The 15,106-nt window shown below is 44.7% G+C and overlaps 1 protein-coding gene across 2 annotated transcripts in view; it reads left to right on the top strand.

Moving 5' to 3' along the window:
* The window catches only part of Smarcb1 (SWI/SNF related, matrix associated, actin dependent regulator of chromatin, subfamily b, member 1), a 33,285-nt gene that overhangs the window by 8,250 nt on the left and 9,929 nt on the right, over nt 1–15,106 (top strand). For both annotated transcript variants that reach the window (XM_008840621.3, XM_008840620.3), the window contains exons 4-6: nt 2,290–2,427; nt 5,509–5,636; nt 10,547–10,713. In XM_008840621.3, the coding sequence (XP_008838843.1) occupies nt 2,290–2,427; nt 5,509–5,636; nt 10,547–10,713 (433 nt within the window). The remainder of the gene's footprint in view (nt 1–2,289; nt 2,428–5,508; nt 5,637–10,546; nt 10,714–15,106) is intronic.

The following is a 15,106-nucleotide window of genomic DNA, read 5'->3' as shown; positions in this document are numbered from 1 at the left end:
GAAGATCTGCAGTTTCCAAATGCATATAGGCCAGCTGCTATGGAATTGCCTGGAAGACCCAAAGAATGCTGGCCTCCAGCGCTCACCTGATCTGGGTGGGGATCAGGAATTTGCTGCTTAAAATTTCACATTCTGCCTGAACCATTTGCCTGGGTAGGCTAAAATAGGGATCTGGAATTGCCACCCCAGCTGTTAAGCCCTATGCAAATTAGTTCTGGGTTCCCTGTGTATTCTAGGCCTCAAGTGTAAGGTGAAAGCCAATCATAGGGTTAGAGCAAAATCTGCAGTACTAGATTGAGATGGTCTTGGCCAAACTGGGTGCTCTGATTCACTCTCTGCCCTCACCCTCATTCAGGAGGTACCCCAGACCTTAGCATTAGAGGTATTAAGAGGCCCTAGCTTTACAAGAAAGAAAAAGTTAAAAGGCTTGAAACTGGGACAGACCTTGGCCACTTTGTCTGCCCTGCCCCCTAAGACAAAGGCTGTATGCTGCGTCCCCTCCTCGCACTCCTTCCCAGGTCCTTTCTTAGAGGGTGCTATTCCATTACTTCTCTGAATTCTAGTGGACAGTTGCTATGGTAACTGTGTGTGCAGGTGTGGGAATGGGAAAATGAGCATTCTCATTTCATTTTTCCTGCTGTGATTAAAAAAAAATACTCTGATGGTGCCAGGGTGTAGTGCCAGGGCGTAGTGGCGCACGCCTTTAATCCCAGCACTTGGGAGGCTGTCAGTTCAAGGCCAGCCTAGTCTACATGATGAGTTCCAGGCCAGCTGGGGCTACAAGGAGACCCTGTCTCAAAAAGACCAAAAAAAACCAAACAAACAAACAAAAATTTCCTGACAAAACCCAACATAGGGGTAGAACGAGTTTACTTGGTTTGTGATTCTAGGTTATAATCCACCATTAAGGGGAGGTCAGGTCAGGAATTCAAACAGCTAGTCATACTGTGTCCACAGTCAAACAGAAAGAAACAAATGCACTCGTGCTGCCTGATTGCTTATGCTCCACAAGCGCTCTTCATTCTTAGTCCAAGCTTCTAGGCCCAGGGAATGAGGTTGCCCACAGTGGACTGGGTCTTTCTGCATCAATTAATAATCAAGACCTTCCTCCCCCACAGACAAGCCCACATGCCAACCTAGATCTAGATAACGCCTCATTGAGACTCTTCCCAGGTGATTCTAGGCTGTATCACGTTGACAGTTAAAACTAACTAGTGCAATGAGCAGCAGACAGTAGCTGCCCTCTCTTTTGATCACATTCTTACTAGGGAGATAAGCGAGCAAAGCACTGTGAGAACCTGAGTGTTCTCCATCATCTAACTCACACTGGATCTTCAGTGTAAAATACCTTTGGGAATTTTGCCAGTAGTAAAAAGTAATCTGGAATTTGGAGAAAGAAAGAGCTCTTTCTTTATGGAACATGGTTAGTTCATTACTTCCAGTGTTACTTTTTGGAATATACTTACCAATCCATTTTCCTCATGCCCATAGTGCTGTAAGCCAAGGGATCAGAAGCCTTGCCTCATGCATCTCAAGATGGCTAGCATGTCTAAAATCACAGTCAGCTAGGTCTCTAGTCCCAGCTTCTCAGAAGGCTTAGTTTAAGTCCAGGAAATCAGGGCCAACCTGGCCTACATAGTGAGCCATCACCTCAGAAATCAGTCAAGCACAGTCTGATCACATCTGCTCTGTTTTATCATTTAGGGTCTCCTAGCCACTGATGGGTAAAGTCAGGTTTTCATAGAACTCAGGCGAGCCTGCACAGCATGCTTATCCTTATTACCCCAGGTGCTTTGTCTGATAGCATTGTGTTGTCCCCACCCCCACCCCCCAGTAGCCTTTGAGTGAGGGTGAATTTAGGGAATTACAGTAGCCAGTTTGGTCCTGATCATAGCAAGTCTCCTGCACTGCAGGTCCTTGCCCAGTTTACCCTGACTCAGCTTCTGAGCTCCTCTCTTGGGTGCATGGCTCTGAAAAGTCTCTGTCTTATACCTCTTTCCCTAATTAGAGAGGGGCTTCTCTGCAAGTCAGGACTAGCATGCAGTGTAGTGCACCATGGTCATAGTTAAGGGCTGACTTGTGCCTGGGCTGTAGCTAAAATTCTTTCCTCTCACCCAGGTACATCTAGGTGCCAGGAAGAGCCCCACAGTGTCAGAGATGCCCAGATGTCCTCCACAGGAGCTTGGGACCTGCCAGGAGCACAGCAGCGCCCACTGAACATGTGTAGAGTCCTGGTGGGAAGAATCTGGCTCCTAGTCTGATGGGGTTCTTCTTCCTGTGTCTTCCCAGGGAACAGAAGGCCAAGAGAAACAGCCAGTGGGTACCTACTCTGCCCAACAGCTCCCACCATCTGGATGCTGTGCCATGTTCCACCACTATCAATAGAAATCGCATGGGCCGGGACAAGAAGAGAACCTTCCCCTTATGGTAAGCAAGGGCCACCATATCTAGCCTCTGCACAGATCCCACCTTGTTCTCTCCAATGCATTTTAGTCTCTTTACCAGAGAACCACTGTATAGTGACCCTGTGTTGCCCCAAATGCTACCCTGCCAGTACCTCAGGATGCTGCCCCCTGACTTCCATGATGTCACCCCAGCTCTCCTGGCTCCCTGCTTTGGTCTCTTACTTTTTCCTCCTCACTTCCCTAGCAACTCAATGGGGGTTCAGTCCCTAGGCCTTTCTCCTACTCTCTGTTTCACCCAATGCCCATACCTACTCTGGGAATTTGAAGTGATGTCCACATGACCCCCACTATGTCAGTTCTCTGGCTGCCTATGCAAACCACTACAAACTGGCCAACTTGGAGCAGCACAGATTTATTCTCCTAGTTCTAGACATCAGGAGTCTGAAGTAGGTTCACAGGCCAAAGTCAGTGTGGACAGAGTTGAGCTCCCTTCAGCACTCCTGGGGACATCTGGTACTCACCTCTACCAGCTCCAGGAGCTGTTGTGTTCCTTAGTTGGCAGCCACATCACTCCTGTCTGCTCTGTGGTCGTGTGGACTCTGTGTGCAAGTTCCCTCTGAATTTCTCAGAAGGGCACTGCTATTAGTTAAAGCCCAAGTGGATATTCTCTACTCAGGGTCCTGTACTTCCTGACATCTACAGTCGTCTTTTTTGGGCCACATGAAGTAATGGTCACAGGTTTGGAGGATTGGGTCATGAATGTTTTGGAGGGAAGAAACATCTTTATCTCAGGTCCAGACCACCCTAGCAACCTCTTCAAATCTTCAACCACACGTTTCCTGTACACATCTCCAACTCAAGGCCTAGCATCATCACTCCCCTAGATTAAGCCAAAAGCCTGAAACACCCAACTCCTTCCTTTTTCTCATACAAGTCTAGTCTGGGCAGATCCTACTTGCTTGGCCCTCTCAGATTCTGGAATCAAGCCACCCTTGACCACATTCCTGTCTTGTGGTGCTGGTGTGTACAACAGTCCTGCTCAGCTTCCTACTGCAATCTGCACTGCAGCTGGCCTGGGCCTCTGCCCTGAGGCAGAGCATGTCAGCCTTTGGACACTCCATCACACTTGAAGCCAAGGCTGGGGTTCTCTTGGATCTGTCTGGCCTGGTGCTGCTGCCGTTCCTCCTTCCACTTCATATACCCCGCCTCAGGAGCATCGGAGGCCTCTGGCTGCTGTCAAAACAGGTCCTCTGCTGGAGCTCACTTAGAGCAACTTCTGCAAGGCCCACCCCCTCTTCCCTCTCCTCTTCCCTCTCTCTCATTCTTTCCTTTGTCCTGCTCCTCCCTCTTTTCCCTCCTCCCATCTTTTCCTTCCCCTTCTATCTATTTGAGTCACCTCCCTCTTGAGAATAGACACCCCATTTTCTGGTTCCTGCATCTTTCCCTGTCCTGCCAGAGCAATGGATTGCCTTCTGCTTTTGTCATCTTCTCCAGGCTGCATGGGGACGCTGCTCAGCCTTTTCCAGTCCTCTGACACCGTAGATTTCCCTGCCCTTCAGCACCCTCTTCCCACCTCCATTTGCCTGCCTTGTCTCTTCCCTCCTTGTCCTCCTAAAATAGATCACTCCTCATTCAGATTGATGGAGTGCCCTCAGGGCAGGGGCCATTTGTCACTTTGACATCCGCTAGATTTGCTGAGACCTCAGAACTTCTCCCAAATGTGAGCTGAGTTCTACTTTCGTCCTCCAGCACTCTCCCTGTATGGCTCTAGTCTCCTCTTCCCTCCTTGTCCTCCTAAAATAGATCACTCCTCATTCAGATTGATGGGGTGCCCTCAGGGCAGGGGCCATTTGTCACTTTGACATCTGCTAGATTTGCTGAGACCTCAGAACTTCTTCCAAATGTGAGCTGAGTTCTACCTCCAAGCCTTTGTGCAGGTATTTCCACTTCTGAAAATGTCCTTCTCCTTCCTGACTGCTTTGGCGCTTAAACCTCCCATAGGAGCATGTCTAAGCTTCTTCTTGTTGTTTTGTTTTTATTATTATTCTTTGAGAATTTCACATGTATATAATATATTTTGACCATATTCACCTCCCTCTGCCCCCTTCCAACCCCTTCCAGATCTCCCAACTTCATGTTTTCTCTCCTCTTTTTAAGTTTTAAAATTATATTTATTTTTCTTTGTGTCTATGCATGGAAGTCAGGACAGCTTGTGGGAGTCGGTTCTTCCTTCCACAATGTACGTCCTGACAGTTGAACTCAGGTCTTCAGGATAGGCAGCAAGTGCCTTTACCTGATAATATATTTTGCCTGCCCTTTTTTTTTTAAATAACCCACTGAATCCAGTTAGTATTATAGGTATACATAAGGGTGTGGGACCATCCATTGGGGCTTGGTCAACCTACCAGGGGCCATACCTTTAAAGAAAATGGACTCTCCCTCACCTACAAGCCACCAACCACCAATACTTACTCAGCTTTGAGTGGGACCTTGTGAGCCCCTCCCCATCCATGCTAGAAAGTTGACTGACTTGATCTTGTGCAGGCAGCCACAGCTGAGTGGAGTGGCCCTTTCATGTCTAGAAAACACGTGCAGCAGTCCTCCCTGACCTCTAGCTCTTACAGTTTTTCTTGTCCCTTTCAAGATGAATCTTGTGGGAGGGGAGTAGTTTGGAGTTTTTTGAAACAGGGTCTCACTCTAGCCCAAACTGACCTCAGATACCTCAGGGAGGTTCTCCTGCCTCAGCCTCCCAAGTGCTGAGATTGCAGGCATGAGCCAGCAGAGCCAGCTAGCATGTCTGGATTGTATTCCCTGGGTAGCAGCTTCCTAACTGCATCCATGAGGTGCACAGTCCTGCTCTGTTGCAGAATTTACCATAGACAGGCTTGAGTTTGTCATTTATTGGCCCTTTATACCTCCATTAGACTGACCTTGGGACCCCTGGTGACCTCTCCTGTATTGCCTCAGTTGACAGGTGCCTAAAGACATGGATCTGTTCCCTTCCAGCCATATTTACAGGACCCACAGGGCAGAGGGAAGCTGGAAACGTACAACTCTGGGGACCCGTGGAGCTAACTGACAGCTGTTGCCATTTCACTTTCAGTTTTGATGACCATGACCCAGCTGTGATCCATGAGAATGCATCACAACCTGAGGTGCTGGTACCCATCCGACTGGATATGGAGATAGATGGGCAGAAGCTTCGGGATGCTTTTACCTGGAACATGAATGGTATGTGAGTAGTTGGCTTTGCCTGGGCCTTGTGTGCAAATGGCCCCTTTCCCACCAGCTGCCTCTCAGGTAGATTCTGGACTTGACATTCAGAGCATCATGGCATGGTTCTTAACATTACAAGCCCTGGATTCATTTAAGTTCTGCTGCTGTGCCCTGTTCCTTGTGGACTGGGCATGTGTCTTATTTTGTTTTCTGTTGGCTATGACAGACTACCCGAGACTGGGTAATTTATGAATAAAAGGGATTAATTCTAGTTCTTGGTTCTTAAGACTAGGAAGTTCAAGAACAGATCACTTGTGTTGGGGTGTCATGCCATTTCAACTCATGACAGAAAATGGAAGTGAAATGACTTAGAGACAAAATGAGGGGGGAGGACTTAATGACAGCCTACCCTTGTAACTAAAGCAGCCTTACAAGAATGGGAACTCACTCACTAGAAGACTATGTCTGCCTGCCTTCCCTTATGTATCCAGCTCAGGAAAAAGTGTGTTTCTAAAATTAGACATTGGGCACACACCTGTAAACCTAGCACTTGGGAGGTGGAGGCAGGAGGATCATGCAGTCACGTATCAGCCTGGGCCACGTTAGTGAGGCCCTGACACAGGCACGCAATATGTGAACTTCGATTCTGTCCTGTGAGTTGAGTAGCTCTAGGGGCTTGGTGTGGCAGCTGTCTATTCCAGTGATGACCAGGATGCTGCTCAGACCCCGGTCAGTCATCTGGCCCTTCCCAGAGCCCTCCTCCAGCCCTGGCTTTCATTTCATGGGGTCACATAGGTACTCTTTTTCTTCCTTACTTTGTAGATTTTTGAGACAAGATCTCACATGGTAGCTCAGATAGGCCTAGAACTCACTCCATAGTCCAGGCTGGCCTCCAGTTTATGACAGTCCTCTACCTCAGCCTCCCAAGTACCTGGTGTCAGATACTTTTTCAGTCCTAAGCAGATGCCAGTGCCTCTTGGGCTTCTGCTGTTCCTCTCTCCCTTGCTGCAGTGCAGGTAGGTTGAAGGCTCACAATCCAAGACACTTAAAATGCTTCTCTCTAGACGGGAGGATGATGTGTATATTTATTTTCTTCTTTATTTTTTCCCTAAATCTAATCTGTCAGGCTTTTAGAATCCAGGGCCTGAGGGATGCTGGGCAACTGCTCTATGACTTACCTACGTCTCCAGCCCTTCAGTCTGACTTTTTCCAGTATTCATATTTGCATTCAGACAAAAAGCAGTGCATGTCATTTGTAAACAGATAAAAGTTTAGTTGTGAGCATCTTAACAGGAATATTTTCAGTTTTCCCTTTTTTCTCTTAGTCGCTTTCATGTGTAACATTAAGACAGTTGTAACTGTAGTCCAAGTGTCAGGGTGGGAGGGGTGTTTTCACTTCCAAAAGTTTCTTAGTATCTTCCTCGTTTCTCATTTTGTTTCTCTTTTCATACAAGATCTTACTGTGTAGCCTTGACTGGCCTGATACTTCCCATGGTAGCCCAGGCTGGCCTTGAACTCATGGCAGTCCTCCAGCCTCAACTTCCTGAACGTTAGAATTAATGACATTGCCCCTGGCTTTCTCTGTTTTTGACTTTCATAATTGGTGCAGGATTTTCTATTGTGAGGAGATGTTGTGGAAATTCCTGCTGTTGAAATAATGTTACCCAGCAGGTAACATATTTGCTCGTGGCATTTTTCTCCTGAGATTTCCGTAGGAGAGTATGAGTGGTTGTTGATGTGTGGCTGCTTTAAGCTTCCTGGAAGGATTAGGCTTCTTCCTTTGGTCATCGTCAGACATCTGGTATTCTGGGCCTGAGTCCAAGAGTCTTTGTCTGGTCTTGAGAGCCAAGTGTCTTTCCTTCAGGCCAGTGGGTTAGCTGGTAAGGGTAAGAGAGAATATTGGCAGGCAGGTCCAGGACGCTGTGTTGAGGGTAGGTATAGTCACAGATGACACTCCAGTTGTGGGACAGAGTCACAGGCTGCCACTGGTACCCGCATTGCACCTTACCTTTGATGAGTTCCCTGCTGCTCTCGCTGCCTGTGTCATAGTTGTTAATTCATCTCTCCCCCTTCTCATTTTAGCTCTTGAGGTGAGGAACCCTGTTTTGTCTCTTTAAATTTTAATAGTTTCCTTCATTGTAGTTATAAAATTCAGAGTGGGTTTTCAGCATTAAATTGTGACATGTTAAATTTAAGAGACTTAAAATCATTGTATAATAAATGCCAACAAATCATCATGATTTCATACATTTAGAATAGAAATATTTCCTGTTTATGTGGAAAGACCTTCAGTATATGAATAAATAAGTTATTCCAGATTAGGTTAATATAAAAGATGATGGGACCAGGAGAGATGGCACAGTCAGTAAAATGCTTGCTGTGTAAGGATCAGGATCTGAATTCGGATGACCAGCATCCAAAATGACAGTTGGTGGCATGTTCCTGCAATCCTAGTGCTGGTGGAGACAGGAGGATCCTAGGGACTCAGTGGCCAGCCAGTCTAGCTAGTTCAGAGAGCTCCAAAAAATAAGGTGAAAAGTGATAGAGGAAGAATCTCACATTGACTTTTGGCCCCCACACATGCAGACACCTCCTCAAATAAACAAGACTAGTCCTTCCTACCTAGTCTCTTGTTTCCTGTCTTGTCATACAGTCTCTTGCATGTATTCCTAACCCTCCATCCACCATAAGCAGAAACCATGCTTTTGAGCCTCCAGAACTGAGCTAAATAAAATAAACACTTTTGCTTTATGCCTTCCCCAACTGTAGTTATTTTTATTTTATGTGTAGGAGTGTTTTGCCTGCATGTAAATGCACCCATGTTGTGCAGTGCCCGCAGAGGCCAGAAGAAGGCGTTATCTGCCTTGAGGGTACTGAGAACCAAACCTGGATCCTCTACAAGAGCAGCCAGTGCTTTTAACTGCTGAGCCATCTCTCCAGCCACAGTCCTACGGATTTTTGACAAGGGTGCAAAATGCAGTTGAATAGAGGAAAGATAACTCCATAAATAGCATGGTGCCAGGCCTATTGAATATACAAAGATAGATACACATTGACCTAAACCTCACACCTAATAAAAAATAAACTCTAAAAGCATCACAGACCTACATATAGAAAACACAAAACTATGAGACTTGTGGGGGAAAAGTATAAGAGAAAATTTTGGGTGTCTTGGGCTAACAGTTCTTCGACACCAATAGCATAGACTGGTGCTGTGTAATACACACACACACACATATAGACCCCTTCCTGAGGAGCTATAGGTGCCTAACTAATGCTTGCTGGGGGAGGAATGTCATAGTCCTCAGTGGTATGGCCACTGATAAGTTGACTTTGCACAAGTAAATAATCGTTTCCTCTGTGCTCATGAGGCATCCCTAATTAAATACAGTGTGCGGGAGAGTGGAAGATGAAAGTAGGAAGGTTACTTGTTAAGAAGGGATTTGGTGGAGGGGGAAGGGAATAAGGATAACCAGCTGGGTGTGGTGGCCTCCTTTCATCCCAGCTAGGGCAGGGGTGGGGCTCGGAGTTTGAGGCCAGCCTGGTCTACATAGGGCCTTCCAGGCCAACCAGAGCTACAAAGTGAGACCGTCTCAAAAGGAAAGAAGAGAATAATGGGAAGCAGGTATGTGATGAAAGTACGTAACGTATTTGTGTGAGGTTGTAAAAGAAATGGGATTTTTATTTTTTAATTTTTTTAACTTTTTTATTTCTTTGGTCTTTTTTGAGACAGTGTCTCCTGTATCCCCAGCTGTCCTGGAACTCACTATGTAGACCAGGCTGGCCTTGAACTCACAGAGATCCACCTGCCTCTGCCTCCTGAGTGCTGGGATCAAAGGTGTGTGTTACCATGCCTGGCTGAAATGGAATTTTTAAAACTCAAGCAAAGGATTCAGTTAGAAGAAGGGCAGAGGGTGTGAAGTTACATTTCATTGACAGTACACAGATAGCAAATAAGTATTGGAAGGTTCTGTTTTATTAGCCATTAGAGAGGAATAAAATGAAAACTCTAGTGTTATTCCACACCTATAAAAAGTAGTGACGACACCAAATGCTGGTGAGGATGGGAAAGAACTGAGTCCCTCATGCACTCCAGTGGGAATGTAAATGTCTCAGCTGCTCTGAAAAATAGTTGGGCAGTTTCTTTTCAAAGCTAAACGTGACTACTGTATAACATAGCAGTTGAACTCCAGGGTGCATGTCTCAGAGAAGTGAAAACTTCTCTTTACACTGAAACCTACACAAATGTTGATGACAGCTTTATTCATGTTATCCAGACATTAGAAACAACCTAGATCCTCTTCAGTGCGTCCATAGTTAAAATATGAACCCTTTGTGGAGTGATGATTGACAGTGAAAAGGAAGTAAAAATCTGGATGAATCTCTGGAGAATTTTTCTGACTAGGAAAAAGTTACCACCCCAGAAGTTGCATACTGTATGATTCCTTTTTTTTTTTTCTGTCTTTTTTGAGACCTCCCTGTAGCCCCAGCTGGCCTGGAACTCACTATGTAGACCATTTATTCTTAAAATGCTCAAGTGATAGAAATAGGCATTACAGGCTGGAGAGCATTGAGAGAATTAGTGGGATCCTGGTGGTAGTGGGAATGTCCTGGATCATGACTGCCCAGGGTCTTCCTGGTTCCGAGGGCATACTGGTTTTATAAAATGTGCCCACTGGAAGCATCCCTCAGGCATGGAGGAGGTGGTATTTACAGTGTGTGGGCCAGAAGCGAGGGCTGCTTATCACTTGCTTCCTCTTCTATTCCCACTGTCTGAGAGGGCCAGGTTCAGCAGCTCAGTCATCCACATTTGAATGAGGGGAGGTTCGACTGAGGAGGAAGGGTAGGAGAAGCCAGGCCAGGTGTGACCACCATGAGATGAGGTCTTGCAAGTAGGTTAGAATGTTTGCCTCTTCTGATTTCAGAGAAGCTAATGACCCCAGAGATGTTTTCAGAAATCCTTTGTGATGACTTAGATCTGAATCCACTGACATTCGTGCCAGCAATTGCCTCTGCCATCAGACAGCAGATTGAGTCCTACCCGACAGACAGCATCCTGGAGGACCAATCTGACCAGCGTGTCATCATCAAGGTAGGTGCTACTAGTACATGCAGTCCTGGCAGGGACTGTGCTGTGGAATTCTATGTGGACTATGCTGTTGGGGTTCAGTGATGTGGAATGGGGCTTCTGGGAAGGTGTCTTTCAGGAATAACCTGGCTTTGCCCTCAGAAACAGGTGGTCTGACATCTCAGAGTAGAGTGTCACATTCTGGACAGGACAGCCGATGTTGCTGTGTTACTGTCAGGTGCCAAGCCAATCCTAGAAATTCAAAGGTAAAAGAAAAGAGCTGATGGGCAGAGCAGGGAAGCCACGGTGAGGTGGGCACATTATCATAATCTTTTGAGCTGGACTGGGCCAGAAATAATTCTAAGACTCATATCTATTTGTATTCATGCTTTCAGTTCTTTGGGGTTTATATTCAGGAGTAGAATTGCTAGATCACATGACTATCCTATTTTTAGTATTTTGAGGACCTACCAAGCTTTTCCATAGCAGTTAATACCATTTTGTAGTCCCAGTAACAATGTTCAAAGCTTTCAAAAGTTATTTCTTTCCTTCCTTTTTTAAAATTTTTAAAATTTTATGTGTATGAATACTTAAACTGCATATGTGCCCATATCATACAAAGCCCATGGAGGCCAAAAGAGGATGTCTGGAACTGGAGTTACAGATGGTTATTAGCTGTCATGTAAATGCTAGAATCTAACATAGGTTCTCTGGAAGAGCAGCTAGTGCTCTTAACCACTGAGCCATCTTTCCAGTCTTTGTGTTGGTTTTTCTAATTTTTATTTTTTATTTATTTGTTTGTTTTTTTATTTTTTATTTTTCTGGGTTTTTTTGAGACAGGGTCTCCTTGTAGCCCCAGCTGACCTGGAACTCAATATGTGCACCAAACTGGCTTGAACTCACAGAGAGCTACCTGCCTCTGCCTCCTGACTAAAGGCATGTGCTACGATGTCTGGCCTCTGTTGTTTTTTTATTATTATTTTTTTAATTTTTATTTTATGTGTATGAGTGTTATGCCTGCATGTAGGTAAGTGCACCCGTGTTGTGCAATGCCTGCTGAGGACAGAAGAGGCTGTTGGATCCCCTGGAACTGGAGTTATAGTTGTTAGCTGCCATGTGGGTGCTGGGAATTGAACCCAGGTCTTCTGCAAGAACAATGTTCTTAACCGCTAAAGACTTTTATTCTCTTTATTATTAGTGTGTATCACAGTTTCTGTGTAGATAGAAGTCACAGGACAGCTTTGTAGAGTTGGTTCTTTCTTTCCACCTTTACATGGGTTTTGGGGATCAAACTCAGGTAGTTTGGCCTCTACAACAAGCACCTTTACCCATTGAGGCATCTCCCCAGCTTTAATGTGATTTTGATTTACATTCCTCTAATCATAAGTGATGTTGAATATCTTTTCATGTGCTCATTGGCTATTGTTTGCCTTTGGAGAAATGTGGTTTTGTTTTTTTGAGGCAAGGTCCCACTATATAACTCATAAGATCTCTCTGGGTAGCCCTGGCTGGCCTGGGCTTGCTATGTGGACCAAGCTGGCCTCAAACTTGCAGTGATCTTCCTTCCTGTGCTTTCTAAGTGTTGGGATTACAGTGTGTACCCAGGCCATCCCCAAAGACTTCTGGAACATGTCTGAAAGCTGTCCCATGCTCATGTATATAGTCTTGCTTTGTTTTTGAATTGGGTGTTTGGTGTTAGTGTTGATTTTCTTTTACCTGTTCTGGATATCTCTTATCAAACATGTAATTTTTCAAATATATTTTCCCCTTTTGTGGACTGCCTTTTTGCCTATTGATTGTGTGCTTGCCACCCCACTCCTACTAGGAATCTGAGCCAAGACTTTGTGTTTGTCACACAAGTGCTCTGCTACTAGCTATAGTCCCACCTGGGAGTGTCCTTTAACCACAAGTTAGTTTAACTTAATTAGTTGTTTTTCACTTGCATTGCCGGTGAACCAAGCCCTCCTGTGCATGCTGGGCAAGAGCTATAACACAAGCTATAATCCTAGCCTCATATTCAAGAGTCATTGTCACGCCCAGTGTCATGAAGATTTTCTTCTATATATTCTTTTAATGGTTGTATAATATTAGCTGTCTTTCATCTGTTATTTTGTTGATCTGCCTCTAAGGACCACACTATTTGGATTATTGTAGCTTTGTGGTAATTTTGATGTTAGGAAAAAAGAGTCTTCCAGTATCATTCTTCTTGGTGTTCCTCAGGCACTGTCTACCTATTAAAAAAATTTTATTTTTATTTTATGCGCGTATTATGCCTGCATGTGTGTAAGTGCACCTGTATTGTACAAAACCCATAGAGGCCAGAGAGGGTTTCAGATTGTGGAACTAGAGTTACAGATGGTCATTAGCAGCCATCTAAGTGCTGGGAACTGAACCCAGGTCCTCTGCAAGAACAGCCAGTGCTTTTAACCAAAGAGCCGTCTCTCCAGCCCCGAGGTCTATCTTTTTTGAGATAGGCTTTCTCATTGGCCTAGAGCTTCCCAAGAAGTTAGACTGACTAGCCATCAAATCCCAGGATTACCTGTCTCTACCTTCCCTGTGTTAGAATTACAAGCACAGGCACCATAGCTGGCATTTTGTTTAATGTGAGTTCTGGGCTCATACTTGGATCCTTTTGCTTGTAAGGCAAGCACCTTACCAGCTGAGCCATCTCTTTGGCCCTTTAGTTTTTGGGGTTTTTGTTGTTATTTAACATTTATCTGCGTGTGTCTGTGTGTGTGTGTGTGTGTCTGTGTGTGTGTGTGTGCGTGCAAATGCATGTACACACATGTTTCACAGCATATGTGTGGAGATCAGAGGATAATTTGTGGGAATCAATCAGTTCTATCTTTCCACCACGTGAGTCCCAGGGATCAAACTCAGGTTTTCAGGCTTAGCCATCAGTGCCTTTACCTGCTGAGCCATCTTGCTGGCCCTGGAGATTTTTGTTGTTTTCTCTTCAACTCTGTGAATTTTATGATGGATTTTGTTCTATGTCTGCAACAAAACAAAACTTGCCATTTTAATAAGGATTGCATTGAATTGTAAGCCATTTGGGGTAACATAGATGTTTTAATATCAGTTCTTCCAGATCACGAACTTGGGATAATCTTTTTTTTAATATTTTATTATTTTTAATTTATGTGTTTGAGTGTGTTGCCTGCATGTATGTGAGTGCACCCATGTCGTGCAGTGCTGCGGAGGTCAGAAGAAGGTGTCAGATCACCTGGAACAGGAGTTATAGACAGTTGTTAGACACACCGTGTGGGTGCTGGGATTCGTACTTGGGTCCTCTGCAAGAGTAGCCAGTGCTCTTAACTGCTGAGCCATCTCTCTGGCCCTGGGATAATCTTTTTTAGTTATGGCTTCTTTCATTTCTTCCAGCAGTGTTGAGTAGTTTTCAGTGTGCAAGTCTTTTAACTTCTTGGTTAAGCTTATTTCTATGTTTTTTATTCTTATTGATGCTTTTTAAAGTTGTTTTAAAATTTCCTTTTCAGGCATTTATTGTTAGCATAACTATTGGTGCAGCTGAATTTGTATATTGATTATGTATCCTCCTACTTTTTTTCCTGTGTGTATTTGTGTTTGCATCCATGTAGAGGCTCAAGCTTGATGTTGGGAGTCTTAATTGAACACACTCCACCTTATTCATTGAGACAGAGTCTCTCAGTTTAACCCAGGGCTTACAGATGTGGCCAGTCTGGTCAGCCAGCTTGCTCTGGGGATCTCCTCTCTTTTCCTTCTGAGTACTGAAATTACAGGTGAAACACCACACCCACCAGGATATTCCATGAGTTCTTGGTGTCTGAACCTGGTCCTCATGCTTGTGGGGCAAGCACTTTAACTACTGAGCTATCTCCCCAGGTCCCTACTTTGCTGAATTCACCTATTAGTCTTTCTTTTTTTAATGGTATCGTTAAGGTTTTCCACATACAAGGTCATATCACCTCTAAACAGATAACTTTTTTCATCACAGTTGGATACCTTTTATTTATTTATTTTTGTCTAGAATTCCCTCTACTGAGTTGAGTAGAAATGGTGACAGCAGAAATATTTATTAGTGGAAATTTTCAGGGCTGAAGAGACAGCTCAGTGATTAAGAGCACTGGCTGCTGTCCAGAGGACCCAGGTTGGGTTCCCAGCACCCTTGTGGTAGCTAACAGCCATTCATTAACTCCAGTTCCAAGCCATCTCAGTCCCTCTTTTGACCACCATAGACATTGCACAGACGTGGTACACTTACATACATGCAGGCAAACCACTCATACATTTAAAATAAAAATAAATTAAAATTTTTTCAGTCTTTTACTACTAGCTGTGATAGTAACCATGGGTTCATGTATAGTTTTTATTATACTGAGGTAGTTTCCTTCAATTCCCAGTTTATCAAGTTTATTTCTTTATTTTTCTTTTTTCTTTT

This window comes from Nannospalax galili, unplaced genomic scaffold (assembly GCF_000622305.1).
Source record: "Nannospalax galili isolate Female #2095 unplaced genomic scaffold, S.galili_v1.0 scaffold2661, whole genome shotgun sequence".
Classification (NCBI taxonomy): Eukaryota; Metazoa; Chordata; class Mammalia; order Rodentia; family Spalacidae; genus Nannospalax; species Nannospalax galili.
This window is presented reverse-complemented; position numbering and strand designations above follow the sequence as displayed.